Source organism: Salvelinus sp. IW2-2015, linkage group LG3 (assembly GCF_002910315.2).
Source record: "Salvelinus sp. IW2-2015 linkage group LG3, ASM291031v2, whole genome shotgun sequence".
NCBI classification, from domain to species: Eukaryota; Metazoa; Chordata; class Actinopteri; order Salmoniformes; family Salmonidae; genus Salvelinus; species Salvelinus sp. IW2-2015.
This window is the reverse complement of record NC_036840.1, coordinates 23852486-23870930: the sequence shown is the minus strand read 5'-3', so window position 1 is coordinate 23870930 and position 18445 is coordinate 23852486. Positions and strand designations below refer to the sequence as shown.

Below are 18445 nucleotides of genomic sequence, written 5' to 3'. Positions count from 1 at the left end.
CCGAGCATGCGCTGACCAACTGGCAAGTGTCTTCACTGACATTTTCAACCTGTCCCCGATGGAGTCTGTAATACCAACATGTTTCAAGCAGACCACCATAGTCCCTGTGCCCAAGAACATTAAGGTAACCTGCCRAAATGACTACCAACACGTAGCACTCACGTCTGTAGCCATGAATTGGTTTGAAAGGCTGGTCATGGCTTACATCAGCATCATTATCCCAGAAACCCTAGACCCACTCCAATTTGCAAACCACCCCAACAGATCCACAGATGATGCAATCTCTATTGCACTCCACACTGCCCTCTCCCACCTGGATAAAAGGAACACCTACATGAGAATGCTATTTATTGACTACAGCTCAGCATTCAACACCATAGTGCCCTCAAAGCTCTTCACTAAGTTAAACCTCCACAGGATCGGTGGGTCCCCCGCGGGACYGTTGAGCTAACGTAGGCTAATGTGATTAGAATGAGGTTGTAAGTAAGAAGAAAATTTCCCAGGACATAGACATATCAGATATTGGCAGAAAGCTTAAATTCTTGCTAATCTAACGGCACTGTCTAAATTACAGTAGCTATTACAATGAAATAATACCATGCTATTGTTTGAGGAGCGTGCACCYTTATAAACTTGAAAAGTTATTAATAAACCAATTAGGCACATTTGGGCAGTCTTGATACAACATTTTGAACAGAAATACAATGGTTCATTGGATCAGCCTAAAACGTTGCACATACACTGCTGCCATCTAGTGGCCAAAATCTAAATTGCAGCTGGGCTGGAATAATACAATATGGCCTTTCTCTTGCATTTCAAAGATATATATATATATATATATATATTTTTTTTTTTTTACTTATGGTTTTCTCTTTGTATTATCTTTAACCAGATCTAATGTGTTATATTCTCCCTCATTAATTTCACATTTCCACAAACTTCAAAGTGTTTCCTATCAAATGGTATCAAGAACATGCATATCCTTGCTTCAGGTCCTGAGCTACAGGCAGTTAGATTTGAGTACGCCATTTTAGACAAAAATTGAAGAGAAAAAAAGGGACCAATCCTTAAGAGGCTAAGGACCTTGGGACTAAACACCTCCCTCTGCAACTGGATCCTGGACTTCGACGGGCCGCCCCCAGGTGGTAAGGGTAGGTAACAACACATCCGCTACACTGATCCTCAACATGGGGGCCTCTCAGGGGTGAGTGCTCAGTCCCCTCCTGTACTTCCTGTTCACMCATGACTGCATGGCCAGGCACGACTCCAACACCATCAAGTTTGCCGACAACACAACAGTGGCAGGCCTGATCACCGACAACGATGAGACAGCCTATAGGGACGAGCTCAGAGACCTGGCCGTGTGGTGCCAGGACAACAACCTCTCCCTCAACGTGATCAATACAAAGGAGATGATTGTGGACTACAGGAAAAGGAGGACCGAGCACACCCCCATTCTCATCCCCATTCTCATCAACTGGCTGTAGTGGAGCAGGTTGAGAGCTTCAAGTTCCTTGGTGTCCACATCAACAAACTATCATGGTCCAAACACACCAAGACAGCCGTGAAGAGGGCACAAAGCCAATTCCCCCTCAGGAGACTGAAAAGACTTGGCATGGGTCCTCAGATCCTCAAAAAGTTCTACAGATGCACCATCGAGAGCATTCTGACTGGTTGCATCACTGCCTGGTATGGCAACTGCTCGGCCTCCGACCGCAAGGCTCTACAGAGGGTAGTGCGTACAGCCCAGTGCAACACTGGGGCCAAGCTTCCTGCCATCCATGACCTCTATACCAGGCAGTGTCAGAGGAAGGCCTTAAAAATTGTCAAAGACTCCAACCACCCTAGTCATACACTGTTCTCTCTAATACCGCACGACAAATGGTACCGGAGTGCCAAGTCTAGGTCCAAAAGGCTTCTTAACAGCTTCTACCTCTAAGCCATAAGACTCCTGAACAGCTATTCAAATGGATACCCAGACTATTTGCATTTTTAACTTAACACTTATTTTTCTTAAAACTGCACTGTTGGTTAAGGGCTTGTAAGTAAGCATTTCACTAAGGTCTACTACACCTGTTGTATCCGGCGTATGTGACAAATCCAATTTGATTTGCAATATTTATTTACAGCCACTAGTAAACTAGTCTAATCATATTGAAGTGAATTTCCTTGGAACGATAACTGCCACGTGATTCTCCACCCATGCATAGTCACTAGGCAGCTTACTCTATTTCAATGAGGCGCACTAGATCCCGCACACCCAACTAGAAGGAGCGGTAGGCTACTGAACTTCTGTGTGTGTGTGTGAATAATGCAACAAATATGTGCTTTTAGGTCGATCCAGTTMAAACGCACACGAAGCAGAAAGACYTRCGTTTCCAAGAAATGTTTGTCCAAAAGTAGTCTTATGACCGCCCGTAGCATGAAAAATGCTGACGCGCCGCAATGATCTGTCGGGACCCGCGGCCTGGAATGTATCTYGACTGATGCGATTCTTTTCTACGGTCTAGATTAGAGGGGATCCAGTACAGGACAGGTAACAGTAAGCCAAACTGGTAATACTCACTGGTCAAGGAGATCTTGCGTGCAGCGAACGCTTTAGGAGTGGTGCTCTGGAAAGAGAGAGAGGATGTAACAGATACCCCAGGGGCGTGGGGTGAGATGAGACCCAGATACTGAGACAACATACTAAACACAGAGAGAGAGAGAGGTGGGGGATAGAGAGGGAGAGAACTGTCTGACAGGCTCCTATTAAACCACATAAGGAGAAGATGGGGGGGGGGGGGGCTTGGTCGATACAGAGGGAAACTCCAGACACGTTCGCCTCCACCTTTGTTCAAAGACACCAGAAGATTAAGACGAATGAATATGTTCCTACAATGTGTAAGTGTGAGTGTAGCACTGCAACTTAAATCACTAGACATCTAAAGTATACTCCTACTGGTGTGTGTTYGTGTAGAAAATACTCCTACTGCGGTGTTGCTGTGGTGTGGSTGTAGTACCGACTGAGGACAAASCAAGTGCATAGAATATGCTATATAAAAGGGTCTAATTTAAGGCATCAGCAAGCTTTCCTCTGCTAGACTGTAGAGACCTGGTTGAGTATAAGACAGACTGACATTAACTGTATTAATGCATCTTCATGGAATCTGGGTCGGGGATGATAATGTTCAGATCAGGAGGATAACCTTGAGCTAATCGTTAATGTCTGGCTCTTCTTGTGTGTGGTAAGCAGAGAGACTGACTATACTGTAACTCTATATCTTTTATAAATCATACTGAACAAAAATGAAAGGCAACAATTTCTAAGATTTTGATGATTTACAGTTCCATATCAGGAAATCAGTCAATTGAAATAAATAAATTAGGCCCTAAACTATGGATTTCACATGAGTAGGCAGGGGCGCAGTCATGGGTGGGTCTGGGAAGGCATAGGCCCTCCCACTTGGGAGCCGGGTCCACCCACTGGGTAACCATGCCCGGCTAATAAGAATGAGTTTATCCTCACAAAAGGGCTTTTATTACAGACAGAAATACTCCTCAACACCCCCCAAGCGTGGTTACATGTGGTCTACGGTTGTGAGGCCGTTTGGACATACTTGAGACATCTGTGGCATTGGGTTGTGATAAAACTGCACATTTTAGAGCAGCCTTTTGTCCCCAGCAAAATTTGCATCTGTGTAATGATCATGGTGTTTAAATCAGCTTCTTGATATGCCACACGTGTCAGGTGGGTGGATTATATTGACAAATGATAAAATGCTGACTAACAAGGATGTTTAAAAATGTGTGCACAACATAGAAAAAAGCTTTGTGTGTGTATGGAATATTTCTGGGATCTTTTATTTCGGCTCATGAAACATGGGACGAACACTTCACATTTTGCGTTTATATGTTTTGTTCAGTATATATAGTCTCTGATTCAGAGGGGTTGGGTTAAATGCGGAAGACATTTCAGTTGTACAACTGTCTAGATATCCCCCTTTCCCTTTCATTATGGACCTTACATTTTGTTGCCCTTAAAATGTACAAGGGCCTGTGTTGGTGCCTAAACATCTACATACAATGGTGTGAGTCAGTGTTTGGGTTGTGACGGAGTGTTCAATGTCACAGAGGTGGAGGGGTGGGCGCCGGAGACCTCGTCTGTCAGACCAGAGACCCCTGAGCAGGTCTAGGCTGATACTGCAGATCCAATTCAGTGGATGATTCAAATAAAGAATGGTGTTCTGCCAGGAAATGCATGCAGACACTTAGGATAGGCTACATATCAAATTAGGATATTTTATCAACTTGAAACTGCAGTAATCATGACAGTTTAAAAAAGGTTTATATTGAGTTACACATAACAAAATGAAGTCAATCCTCCTGTCTTGAAATGACCAAACAGATCTGAGAAGAAACTATCTGACATTACTTAAGTTATTTAAAAAAGTTAAATACATCTCAAATAGAGAGAAAAATGACAAGTCATTTCCTGGTACCATCGACACCTGATTCCTCACTGGCTTGGCTATGGCCCAACCGCACGGCAGTGTGTACTGTATCTAGGCAACAAGGGTCCAATCAGAGAAGGCAGAGGAGTGAGGGCGGGACTCGATTTGAGTGTGCTGAATGGTGATTAGCTGGCAGGAAGGAAGTGATCTTAGCTTTGGACTTGTTTTTTTTCTCCCTCGAACGGGAGGGGGAAGAGGGCTTTTCTCAACTGACTGGTGCTTTGCTTGATAAAGAGTCATTTTGCCTTTAGCTTGTGAGGCAAGGGATTCCTGAATGGTTGGTTTAGCGACAAATATGGTTAGAAGGGGTCAAAACGTTTGAGGTCCCAATATAAACAAATCGGATCCCCTGATGTCATGACAGAATTTGTGTGACGTATAGACTTGCAAAGTTGCCGCTGAAAAGTCTGATGGTGTAATAACCAATAGTCCAATGAGACCACGGATTGAAGTTCACGTCCATAATGCCTCGAGTAGTTTTATAAAAAGGTTCAGTGAGGGGGAGATGTTCTATAAATACCTTTGAAAGTCTCTTACAGATGTCTTGACAAACACCCAGTTGTCAATTCAGAATGTAGGCTATAAGCACACAACCTGATGACGTATTCTGCGTGTGCACTGTAACCAGATTTGCCCCAAAAATTTGCCCCAATCTTTGATGCAGGTGAAAAGTTCAAATCAGATCCAGAAGGTTGTAATAGTCTATGATGAGGATTGACCAGCCAATCAAGGTCCAGGTTGGCTCCTGGCCTGGCAGGCCAAGCCAATAGGAGCATTCGGAACAGGGGAAAGAGCCAACAAAAGGGCCCACAGTAACAAAACAGTTCCATAAGTTCTTGCACTCAGAGGTTAATGTCTTTATGAGAAAAGATGTAGTCCAAAAACATGTTAAGTCCATTTCAATAATCCACTTGAGTGTCTACATTGAAGACACATAGCTAGGAGAGGTGTCAGAAAAAGTCCACTTGGTGTCGTTTCCGATTATCGGTTTGGTCCTTATAAGTGTGTAGGTGGTTCCAGTTCATTCAAGTCAATGAGGCAGAAATCATCTGCCTATTTACAGTCCTCTCAACCAGTAAGGGGCAGACTGGAAGGAAGACATAGGGATAAACAGCAGGAAGTAGCAGGACCTCTGGACTCATCTTGTCTGCAACGAGTACGTAGTCCACTTTCTTTCTCTCGGTACGGGTGTGGAGAGTAGCTGTAGCTCCTCCACAAAATGGCGGAAGAAAGGGAAGGTGACAACAGGAGACAACGTCCCCCTCCCCCTCTCTCCACCAGGCAGTCCAGTGAGTAGGCTTCRCTCCCCAGGGTTCTTGTGCTGGTTGTGGTTTCGTTGTTTGTTGTGTTTCTGCCGGTTTTGGCTGGCTCAGCTCGGGACATTGGTGGGTCCGGCTCAGGCCCAGGGCTGGGCTGGAGTTGAGGCTTTGGGATCGGGGAGGACTTGCAGGCTCAGCCTCTGGTTCCGTGGTTGGCTCAGCACTGGTCTTGGCTGGAGGTTAGGGAAGGCCTTGGTGGTTCAGCTTGTCTCTATGGCTCAGCGCTGGTCTTGGCTGGAGGCTTAGAYGGGAGGCCTTGCAGGCTCTGGCTCCCTGGTTCTCTCTCTGAGGCTAACTCAGTGCGGTCAGATGTGGTGTAGTAGTAGCTGTCACTCTGGGGCCTAGATCAGGTACAGCCGAGGCGCTTGGGCATAGCGGGGCAGAAGTTGGAGTAGTAGTAGTAGTAGTACGCAGGTACCATTAGGGACAATGGAAGAGGCATGGGCACCTTCGTAACAAAGCAATCAATGGGGTTTTAAAACAGCAGTCACACCAAGAGAGATAAAGAGATCATGGGAATGACAGAGATAAAGATGGACAGAGTCAGGCCAGAGAGAGCGCGAGAGGGAAAGAGAGCTAGAGATCATCAGTAGAGTGAGAAACAGAGTGAGAAAGAGTGAGAGCAAGAGTCAGTTGTGGAGAGAGAGAAGCAGAGTCAGAGAAGGAAAGAGAAGGGGGAGAGCGAGAGACAAAAAGGAGGTAAAGAGAGAGAGGAGGGAGAGAGCCTTGATGCTCTGTCAGGGGCTATTACTCATGCAAACCCTGAGGTCATCGTCCCAAACACACACACAGACACACACACACACACACACACAGTGAGGGTGAGCCATTTCAAAAGGGTTTATTTCGCTGAATACCAAATCACATTAGCTTATAATCTGCAATATGTAAAAGAGCAGAAAATTCTCAGAAGTTATCTCATGGTAGATCAATCAAAATGAGGGTCCTATTAGCTACGGTGCATTGCTGGTTTACAGCAATGCACTCAAGTAGTCAAGGTGTTTGCTAATTCCAAAATGGACAACCAAATACATTTAACTCTACTTCCCTTTAATCACTCGAATTATTATTACAAAACTGTGTATGGCCATTATAGGATTAGTGAAAATGTATGTATATTTATCTGAAAGTGAGTCTTACGTTAGCTTGTGATAAGGAGGAATGTGACTGTAGATTAACTTTACTCACCCTCTCACAACCCCACACTGACACAGACACCCACACTGACCAAACAACATCGTGATGTGGAGCATGCATGCAGMCTGTGTGGAGTTAACATCTAATTTCACACCCCATTAGGGATGAACCGCCTGCAGTCCAGTCGCTTAGGCAACTGCTCTATGAAAATAATGAGTACAGAATAATGTGTGTGTGTATGGCACCTCTGTGTGGGAGTGTATTTTGCAAAGAATGGCTGTTTCGAACTCCGTCAAAGGACGAGGAGAGGTGAGATCATTCAGTCCCATACCTATGGGTGTTTTAACTCTAAGCCATAGTTACAAGGACATTAGTATGGTCGRTCACTGTTACCCTGACACATACAGAAGTACCTCTCTATAGCTGTGTGTGTCCCAAATGGCACCCTATTACCTCGAATGCACTACCTTTGACCAGAGCCCTATGGGCCCTGGTCAAAAGTAGTACACTATGTAGGGAATAGGGTGCCATTTGGGACTCACACGGTACCAGACTTAAGCCATAGGATGAGGGCGGTTAGTTCCTGAAACATCCACTGACGGACCCCCCCTTGCTCCCAGTCCCCAACCCCTCCCTCTCAGCGGCCTTACCTCCTCCATGCAGCCCTCACTGTTCTGTGGGTCTCCGACGGGGGTGGGCTGGGTCTGGCCTGGGTCTGGCCTCTCCACCTCCATAGGGCCAGATGGCTCTGACAGGGAAGACTGCTTTACCTCCCTGGGGGAGAAAGAGGGAGAGAGTGTGGGGCAGAGAGAGAAGATTATCATACAAAGATCTGAATAAGGAAAATGTCATAAAATCTAAACATAGATTACATCTGTGGTCTATTGTCCTACCAACTCTCATTAGCCATGAGAATCGAAGAGACAATCAGGTATGAAGTAACTCAAATGTGTCCCTCGTTAAAAAGCAGAGAAGATGGATGAGAGGCTACCTCTACCTCGGAGAAGAGAGCCGGAGACACACAGAGGACAGATGGAGGACGAGAGAGAGAAGACAGGAAACGGAGGGAGAGAGAGAAGGGAAAGGTTGGTTAAGGCCAGTGATCTGGGACAGTGTACTATAAATAACTTACTCACACCATCAGGCAGCCAACTGACACCCAGTGCCGGGGTCACAAATACACCTCAAAACACACATTGAGGTGATAATTTTCAGGGTCATAACATCGCTGAGTGCCAACTGATTGGAAATCTTCAATATTGCATCCTCAAGCCTTCCACCTCCTCCACACCAAAACAAAGTAATTGTTGTGTGTGTGTCTCCTACCCCCTCAAAAAAKACACACCTGCAATCTGAGGCCTGTAAGGGGCTAGGGGCCAGATGTCTACTAGAACTCGACCCCAGTGGGGCAGCAGTGCAGGAGCAGCTGGTCCCATAAGTGATCATTGAGTGTGTGTGTGTTGGGGTAAGGAACTGCCCCTGTGTTTCACGAAGAGAGGCCCCTATTTTTTTTCTTCAKTGTCCTCTTTTATCTTTAATCTTTGCGCTACACATTCAGCATTGATTGTACATGTGGTACCCGCATGAGACAGTCTCATCAACAGTAAGCCTTGCCAGTTGGGAGAAGGAAAAGTATGTCACACCATAAGGGCACACGAAAACGACTTGATGGSCAACAGATGTCTTATGTATTAATGATCTCCCATGGTGACACTTGCTCATTTAACATCACCACAACTCATCTCGCTTAACAATCTGACACCAGAGCCATATATTTATACATGGCTTTGTCTGATACCATCTATCTCAAGACAAAGGAGCATAAAAAAACGACATGTGAAGTGGACAATTAAATCAAGAATACACCCTGGATTCATGCATTATATTATCTATAGATTCATACCAGTGATACGTGTGATTTGAGATACACACACACACTGATTCATAAGGTGAGACAGTCAGCTTCTCTATCATTGAGATATATAAAATGGTCTCTAAACATCCATTGGATTCACAGTGAGAGTAGGTGAGCTTTAGTACACACCAGAAAAACATGTTATGACAGTCAAGAGTAACAAGGAAGTCATTCGATGTTTAATTAATACAATTAAACGCTGCTACTGCATGATCCTCACCATTACGCCTTCAATCAAACCACTACCAGCTATACTACTTATTTATCCGTGTAATATATTTGGTAATCAAGATTTAAAACATGATTGATCACGGAGTTACCCCGGTATCTCCCATCCCCTCCCCCCCAACACGAGGCCATCGGATCCACACCCCCCGTGGACGTGGAGAGCGAGACTCACGTGCAGGTCGCATGTAACACACTTCGTATGTAATAATCAAACGACCACGTCAATAGCTGACCATGACAACGCATGATACGACAGTTTAGCCATAATCCGAATATAAAAGGCACCAGACGAGCAGGTTGAARGAGGATTTGAGACATGACACAAGCTATCAGCGCGTTAGCGACTAGCGATGAAACCAAGGGTAACGTTAGCAGCTAGCAATGTAATGCCTAACCCCTCTGAGATCTTACCCGTTTTTGTTGCCTTCTGACAGCATATTGCCGGGCTGGAACCCCCGACAGCCAACGCTCTATCGTAATTGATTACACCGGTATAGCGTGGATTAAAATCGAGGAGAAATCCTTATGCGGCTGCGGGGTTTGTGCACTGCGACGGTATCAGAGTAGCAATACACTCACGACGGCCATATTGGATAGCGAGCCGGGAGGGGAAATTAGTGTGAGAGAGCGAGGACCCGTCTCTCTTCTCAGCCAAGGCAGAGAGGAAGAAGCGAGAGGGTTTACTCCACCCAAAACCAAACCACGAAAATAATACCACGAAATTGGAKATGTGTGTATACAGGTCAATGGGTGTAATGTTTGACAAAATCAAAAAACGATTTAATCAGATTTGTGCCTCTTGTTCACACGCGTATCTGCCCTTATTGGCTAATATGATCCCACCTGCCATCCATCTTTGAGGACAAGCACTTCCATTGTTAGAGTGGTCACTCGACCATCTTGTCAATAATAGATAATGGCCAAAGCCACACCGGCTGTGGGACTGCCGCATTGGGCGCCTGACAAGAAATACGACTACCGCTGCAATCTTTGCCGCTGCCTTGGATGTCCCAACTCTGACTTTACCAATGATGTATATACACCCTGTATTGCGAATGCTATGCATTGGTCAATTAGAGGCTTTGAAGACATCGGTCGGCCATATTGGCGCAGTCCTCCATAGGAATTGTACAGCATTTCAATTAAAATGTTTCAAGGACAAAATTACATGTATTTGTTGTTGTAGTGGGGACAGTAACAGGACAAAAAAAGATGCATGAAGGTGTCTAATAGATTAAGTGGCAAAAACAAATGTAGACAATTTCAAAATATATTTTTACAACGGTGGGGGAGTGCCAAGATGGAGCAGCGGTGGCTTCAAAACAGCGCCCCCTGTCAGCCATRAGTGTATATAAATAATTGGACGTTGAAATGTAAAATGGTAGGGGTTAAGTGAAGAGTTGGGACGTCCCAAGGATATCGCTAACAATGACCGTTGCCTTTTTCTATAATATCTAGTCGTGTGAGTAAGCGTTTTGATTGTTTACAACGCTGCTGGAGAAGCTAACGCTATATTGTAACAACTTTACAGTTGGGAGTAGATTTGCATTGAATTCTACATTGGTCAGAAATGATCGCTTGAATCAGTTWAGTTTCCTTTCACGACCTCAAGCCAGAACGTTTAATAAAATATTTTAACGTGCTTTACCGGTTGTCCATGTAGTCGTTGGTCCTTTTGGCAGTAGGAATGTGAGACTATATCCACAGATAAGTATAACTACACAAACGTGTTAAAGCGCTGGTAGTGCTTTCAGATTTCMATCACCTGAAGCATTGACACAAGATTAAAAAAATACATGCACGAGACGTATGTATACTTGCCGAGCTCGTGCACGTGTTTACATGGTTCTGCGCATGCTTCAGGTGATAGAAATCTGAACGCAATTTGAAAAATATATGTAATTATTCTTTCCTGTGCATATATTCTCACATTCCCACCGCCAAAAGGACCAACCGGTGAAGTACATTAAAATAGAATTGTYTCCAACTTTCTGGCACGTAGAAGTCTTGCGAGGAAACTTTCCTGATTCAAACGCTAATTTCTGTCAGACATAGAATTCAATGCAATTCAACGTCGGGTTTCCAGGCAAGGAGTAGTAGAATAGCTACAATGTAGAAAGCTAAAACATTGGTTGATGTTCTGGTCAACTTACACTATCAACTTTATATGGAAGAAACCTTTCACATTTTCTTCCCAACTTATCCTTGTCAAATCTCCAAACTAGAAGTCAAGCCAAAACATCTGTCATTCATCAAAACACATTAAAACCCATGAAACAGACTTCACTCATGGTCATTGATAGACATTCAAACGTCATGAGAKGACAAGACACATACAGTATACATCTGCGCACACACACATCCACACATGTTTTCTGATGATGCTTCCTGCTTTTATTATAAATCATTAAACTCTCAATTGCTACCTTGCGACGTCCATCCACTCCTGGAGTCCAATCCTCCACGYCTCAATGACCAGAATGAAGTGTTCAGCATGTGTTCAAGTCATCCAAAGACACATTCACATTGCAGACAAAAAAAAMAATGGCGGCAGAGACAAGAGACATTGGGAGAGGAATAGATTATATGATATGGACTGTTGCAGGTGGTAATAGTGTGTGTGCACCTCAATCATGTTTCTTGTGCGTGTAAACCTACAAACTGCCATTCAGGATTGTACTCAGTTCTTGTGGGAAAAAATGAATTAAGTGACAGACAGGTGTGAGATGGAGTATGATTTTGTGAATCTGTGTAGACCTATATCAGCAACACCGTGAGCACAATGTCACTTGGTTTTGAAAGGTTTGCAGAAGCTTCCCCTTACCAGAGCCTGAGTGCATATACAGAAATATCTACAATCGATAATGCATGAGAAAGTGCAGGTGGGAAAATGTGAGCACCTCACCAAGGATTGTTTATGTGAAGTGTGCGTTAGTGCGTGCAAAGAACAGCAAGGAGTYTGTGTGTGTGAGAGCAACTCAAAATGGTACTATGGCTGACCTGGCAGATTGTTTCTTCTCTCCTCCTTTGTACAGTCTTCTCTTTTCATCCCCTCTTCCTTTTCCTGTGCCAGTCTTCTGATAAACAAACAAAAGAGTGAGCAAATCACAGACAATTGGCAATATATAGCAAAATATCAACGTGTTATGTTAGAGACAAAAAGAAGAAGCCACTTTTAGATCAAGTCAATGTGATTCAAGAAAGAAAAGTTAGACAAGAAAGATGGGCATTTGTTAAGGATGATTATATGAGGAAAGAGGTTATATTATTTGTTAGTGMAAAATAAGAATAAATAAGCATGGCATATGCAGGTCGTGAAGGATCTTTCACTAGTTCTCCTCAGCCCACACTGAACCAGTCAGTATGAGAAGGTGAGTTTAACTCACTTGCACCCACACTGACACACTGTCAGTCTGGCGCATCAGTATTAGCATGGCGGGATCATCATCGGAGAGAAGCATAAGCAAGAACTAATGTGTACACTGCTCTAGCACTGGATTGTGATGGTAGATTGTCATTGCAGAGAGAAAGATTTGATTGACATCCAGATTAGCCAATCACTAACCTTTTTTTTGTCCCGGGAGGAGGTGGAGCCAGAGGAACGTGARGAAGAGGATCCAGAGTCCGAGGATGAAGAGTCGCCACCACTAGAGGGAGATGACCTCCTGTGCCTCACCCTCTCCCCACGCCTGCCTCGCTCTGCTTCCTTCTTCCTCTCATCTTCCTTCCTCCTCCTCCTCTCATCTTCCTTCCCCTTCCTCTCATCTTCTCCCTTACCTGGGTAAGAAGGGGGTAGAACAGGTCCCATGGGCTCAACCTCAACAGTCTCTTCAGGTCCCCTTCTCCTGGTCTCCCCGGGTTTAGAAGTCCCCTTCTCCGCCTGGCTGGCACGCTCCTTCTCCGCCTGGCTGGCACGCTCCTTCTCCGCCTGGCAGGCACGCTCCTTCTCCGCCTGGCAGGCACGCTCCTTCTCCGCCTGGCAGGCACGCTCCTTCTCCGCCAGGCTGGCACGCTCCTTCTCCGCCAGGCTGGCACGCTCCTTCTCCGCCTGGCTGGCACGCTCCTTCTCCGCCTGGCTGGCACGCTCCTTCTCCGCCTGGCTTGGCACGCTCCTCTGTCTCGCCAGGCTGGCACGCTCCTTCTCCCGCAGGCTGGCACGCTCCTTCTCCGCCAGGCTGGCACGCTCCTTCTCCGCCAGGCTGGCACGCTCCTTCTCCGCCGAGCGTGGCACCGCTCCTTCTCCGCCAGGCTGGCACGCTCCTTCTCCGCCAGGCTGGCACGCTCCTTCTCCGCCAGGCTGGCACGCTCCTTCTCCATCTTCTCATCGTCTCCTCCAGCTTTCCATCCAGGCTTCTCTACGGACACCTTGTTCAGTGCGGTAACCTCCATGGTGTCGTCTGTGTGCTGCTGTGCCCCTGAGACAAGGACTACCTGGGGTCTCTCAGATACACCATGGGGTTCAGGGAGTTCCCCTGGGGTGGTCACCACCACTGACCCCTGCTGCACAGGTTTGGGAGGGGAGATCATGGAGCCGGAAGAGGTGTCGGAGAACATGCGGGGCTTCTTGGGGGTGATGGCAGGCGGGGAGCTGGTGGTCGCCATGGCTGAGCCGGGAGCGGAGGAGAGGGGTTTGTCCCTGCCGAAGGGTGACTTTTTCGGGGTGTCTCCCTGGTCCATCACAGGCTCCTCTGAACCCCCAGACCCAAATTGTGAAGACGCAGATGGAAGCGTCAAGTCACGTCCACGCTGCCATGGCGGCAGGTGACTCTCCTTCTCCACCTTCTCCACCTGCTTCATCTTCCTCTCCTTTTCCTCCGCCTGCTTTGTTTCTTTCTCTGTCTTCTTCTGTGCCGTCTCTCCAGATGGACCCTGGGGCTTGGTGGTGAGGGTTATGCTGGGGACAGCTGCCACAGACAGCAGAGGATGGGACTGGGCTCCTGATCCAAACATAACCACTGGTGCAGGGACCTCAGGTACAGTGACAAATCCTGTGTGCCCTGTGCTGCTGCCTCCTGTGTGGGTGATAGAAGCCCCAGGGAACATGACCACCTCAACCCCCGGTCCTGCTCCAGCTCCTGGGCTGCTGCCAACTCCATCTCCTGGTCTGGAAGCCTCCCCTCGAGGACCTGTCTGGCCGTCCGCCGACGCACCCTCGCCTCTCTTCCCGTAAGCTCCCTCGGACGCCATCTTGCGAGCCAGCAAGGAGAGGGGTCCGGGTCGTCGCTTGGCTCGGGGCTCTGGGCTGCTGGATCGGGAGCTGGAGTCAGAGTCCTGCCTCTGGAGGCCACCTGGAGGGGGGCGGACGGACACCCCAGCCCCTGCTCCTTCTGGCTCCTCATCCATGTCGGGCGGGCTCTGTTTGGGGGTGTCGGGGAGGGGGAAGGAGAGCTCTGGGGGTGGAGAGGGGGGCGGGGTGGGCTGGCGGAGCTGCATGGGGGGCTGGTGTACTACCTGCTGAGGGGGGATGTGTTGCGGAGGCTGAAGCTTGCGTCTAGATCTCTCTCTGGCGGCTGGGACGCTGGGGGAAGGCTGGGGGGGAGGGGCTAACCCTCTTCCGCCACCGCCCCCTCTCCTCGCCGCAGGTCCCCACTCATCTTCATCCTCCTCACTGCTGTCATCATCATCGTCACAGTCTTCCTGGACACTGTTACTGCCAGCTGCTGCCCGGGCGGAGCGGCTGAGGTGGAGGACAGAGTGGGCGGGTCGGTCGTCATCCGCCGGGGCGGTGCCTTCCTTCTCCTGGGTCTGGGCGCGGGGGGGCATGGACGGGGGCAGGCCCTGGCGCTCAGGGTCCCCTAGGACGCGCACCGACAGGGAGGCCACAGCTCGTGGCGGGGAGGGGGTGGTGGGCTCCTCGTGGTGGAGGCCATGTTGGAGGGAGGGACGCTGCTGCATCCAGGATCCAGGACCTCCGGGGGCGTCAGAAGACTCCTGAGGCACAGAGCCTGGGCCAAAGTCTGGTCTGCGAGACATCATCCCTTGGCCCATACCCTGGGACATCATCCCCTGGCCTTTCCCCATCATCATTCCTTGGCCCTGGTGCCCCATCATCATCCCTTGGCCCTGGTGCCCCATCATCATTGGCCCTCCTCCCTCTTCCTCAGCCCCGGTCAGTGGGGGCTGGGAGGGCATGGGGCGATGCTGGGGTGGGAGAGGAGAGGTTGGGGGAAGGAGAGAGAAAAATGTTGACCGTTAGCTAGGCTGATATGAACAATATAACTTATAGGAGAATACATATATCTGGAGGACCGTTCAAATGTGGTTGGCTTTTTAGCGTCATCTGCTACTTTCTGTGTGTAGACTACTGACCTTGTCAGGGTTATAGGAATRGCTGTCGTTGCCCTCCTCTGTGTGCTCCTCCTCCTCAGGGCCCGCTGGGCTTTCTGTTTCACAGAGAGGTTAGAGGTCAGGGGTCAGAGAGGTAAGAGGTCAGGGGTCAGAGTTTACCCCAAAAAGACCACGCAGCAAACTATTTGTTTGACAACAAAATAAGCTTTTTGCCAATTTAGAAAGGATGGAACTGGGATGTCTCCAGACTCTGCACTACAACTCAATTGGGAATGGAGTAAACAAAGACTGCTCACTCACCAAAATAAACTGCTATACAATAATAAATGAAACTGACAGACAGAAGTTATATGTAGCCTTTTAAGTAAAATATATTAGAGTAGGAATCGTGGTTAATTCCTAGTAGTTCTCCTCAGCCCACACTGACCCAGTCAGTATGAGAAGGTGAGTTTAACTCACTTGCACCCAGATAGACACACTGTCAGTCTGATGCATCAGTATTAGCATGGCGGGATCATCATCGGAGACAATAAGGACTTGGGTGACATAYCATGGTGTGAGAGGCCTGAGATGGGCCCACTATCCATATATGCTGATGAGAAGTTCACTCAGGTACATCCATATGCAMATGTATATGGCACTAATCTAACTGCCCTCCATTCAGGTATATACCATTGTTAACAACACTATTGTGCCACTATCTATCCAGACATACATGTGCCAACTGCATGAAGCATTGGGGCCTTTGTCCATTGTTCAGGTAGAGAGATGTCCACACTAGCATACCACTTAGAATGCATTCTCAAAACATTGCTTCACACTAAGTAGTATGCTAGTGTGGATATTGGAACAGACTGGGACTATGTTCCAACGCCCACTCCACACTAGCATTCCATGCTAAGTAGTGTATGCTAGTGTGGATATTAGAGCCTTGTTGTGGATGTCTTACCGTCGGCCTCGGCTGCCTCCCTGGCCTCTCTCTCCAGCCTCTGGCGGAGGAGCTCCTGCTGCTGAGCCAGGTACTGCTTTATAAAGCTGTTTTGGCTCATCTCCTCCCCAATCTAAACACACATGGGATATAGGCACAACATTAGAAAACAGGAAGGGAAAGGCTATCTGTGTAATTTAATGATACAGGACTCACCCCAATCTAAAAATATAGAAGACAGACACAACCTTAAATGTAACGATACAGGTAGAAATACTGTATGTTCTAATCAATTTGAGGGTAAAAACAAAATACATCTCTGGTCAAACACACAGATGACTGAAAATTTAAAAATCAGGTAACTTCCACCTAGTGTTGACTCTCCAATCAGTAGCGTTTTGCTTGGGCTCTTACCTGGGAGTTGGGCTGGAGCCCAATATGGGGAGTGGAGGTCCTCTGAAGATTCTCCAACATTAGAGCCTAAAACAGAGAGCAAAATACTGGTTGAAACACACYCCACAATGCTGTTGTATTTTCACAAAATTGTAGGTGAGTAAGAGCTATTTGTTCATTCTCCTCAGCACACACTGATCCAGTCAGTATGAGAAGGTGAGGCTAACTCACTTGCACCCAGAGAGACACACCGTCAGTCTGGTGCATCAGTATTAGCATGGCGGGATCATCATCGGAGAGRAGCAATACTGTACTAAACATTTAAATTGTAGCAAAACTAACCAAATTATTCCAAGCACAAACATGAAATCAGTCAACAAATYAGGGAGATAAATGTAGCACCATAGACAGGACAACAACCTGTTGTTCCTATGCCAACTCCAGCTGGAGTTGTTTCTGTGCAGCTGCAAGTGATGCCCGACACGTCATCATCGTGGTCGGAAGCAGGGTCTCAAAACACTCGTTCTCTCTGTCCTGTCCTCTGCATGGATATTATCTTATAATGAACAAKCCCGTTTTTATTCCATATAAATAGGGAACATAGAAGCGAAAGGGATCGGTCGATGTCAGTTACATAAGAGGGGCAAAGCTGCACGGCGATGCGTAAATCCAATTCGACTCGGGTCATTGAATTTATAGTGCCAGCAAACCTTTAGTTTGCATTCAATTGGAAATTCGGGAGAAGAATAGCCCATTTTCACACACAGGAAATTGTAATAACACAAGCAAAGGAAACTGCATGGCAGATTAAAAAACCTGTCGTTATATTTGTGTGATTGCTGAGCATTGTGTGCAATTAAGTTATTACGCCACTTATGGGGCAATTACAATGCAATTGGGGATTGATGGTGGGTACATTAATATGTAGCACTAGTTTGCAGGAAAGCGATTTGTTTTTCAGCTATGGCCGTGTTTAGGAACATTTAATTTAGGCAAAAAGTTCATTGAAGAGGAAAAGAAAAGCAATTTCACGTTAATTATCTCCTAAACATGCTTGTCTTYCTAAGCGAACTATGTAACTAGTGAGCTACTATAAAAGGCGCATATGGGCAGGCGCGTACCCAATCACCCTGCCCCCTCCTCTCYCAGAGCGCCGGCCCGAGGACAGCGGCTCAAAAATACAGTAGAGGGACTAGTACCGCTAGTTAGCTCGCTAGCATAAACACACACTCCAGTTGGGCCTTCAGTTCGGGCCGTGCAACACATCTCAACTTTGAAGAGTGTTGTACCACACTAGACATAGTTTTAAATTTGCTTCGACATCTTTAAACACACTGATGCATAATTCGCTAGACTTGAAATCCTCCGCACGGGTATGAGTGCCAAATATTATGCATTCCCCCGAACTACCGACACACGGCCTATAATCCCACTCTATAGCCTCCTGCTGAACTTGACCAGCTTGTTGATAGAAGCAAAAACCTGAGCCAAACTTACCCCTTTCAGTCGCTTAATGAGTGTATTTTTCGCCCCGCTTTTAGGGAGGCATCGTTGCTCCAAAGCGGCTTTCAAGTCTGCCACACGGAGCGATTGTAGAGGTTTACCATTCAGCGTAACATCTTCATCCGCCATTTTGCTTTCCTGTCACTCGCTCTGTCGACTCGCTCGAGCTCCAACAGGCGTCGCTACGTCCTCCGAATCCCCGCCAACGTCACGATTCGGAAATCTCCGGAGGGGGTGGKGC

The 18445-nt window shown here is 47.1% G+C and overlaps 1 protein-coding gene and 3 non-coding genes across 4 annotated transcripts in view; all 4 read right to left on the bottom strand.

Annotated features, from left to right (window-relative positions):
• Window positions 1–18367, bottom strand: part of LOC111953219 (apoptotic chromatin condensation inducer in the nucleus-like) — a 28636-nt gene extending 10269 nt beyond the window's left edge. Inside the window, 9 exon segments of the mRNA XM_023972342.3 lie at window positions 2567–2612; window positions 7600–7723; window positions 12093–12169; window positions 12658–13278; window positions 13281–15233; window positions 15402–15475; window positions 16330–16441; window positions 16723–16788; window positions 18199–18367. Of these exon segments, the coding sequence (XP_023828110.2) occupies window positions 2567–2612; window positions 7600–7723; window positions 12093–12169; window positions 12658–13278; window positions 13281–15233; window positions 15402–15475; window positions 16330–16441; window positions 16723–16788; window positions 18199–18333 (3208 nt within the window). The 5' untranslated portion in view covers window positions 18334–18367.
• Window positions 12427–12545, bottom strand: LOC111956454 (small nucleolar RNA U6-53/MBII-28). The gene has a single exon (XR_002876275.1). It is a non-coding gene; the product is annotated as a small nucleolar RNA U6-53/MBII-28 (small nucleolar RNA).
• LOC111956460 (small nucleolar RNA U6-53/MBII-28) lies at window positions 15788–15906 on the bottom strand. The gene has a single exon (XR_002876276.1). It is a non-coding gene; the product is annotated as a small nucleolar RNA U6-53/MBII-28 (small nucleolar RNA).
• LOC111956467 (small nucleolar RNA U6-53/MBII-28) lies at window positions 16881–16999 on the bottom strand. The gene has a single exon (XR_002876277.1). It is a non-coding gene; the product is annotated as a small nucleolar RNA U6-53/MBII-28 (small nucleolar RNA).
• Window positions 18368–18445: the final 78 nt, after the last annotated feature.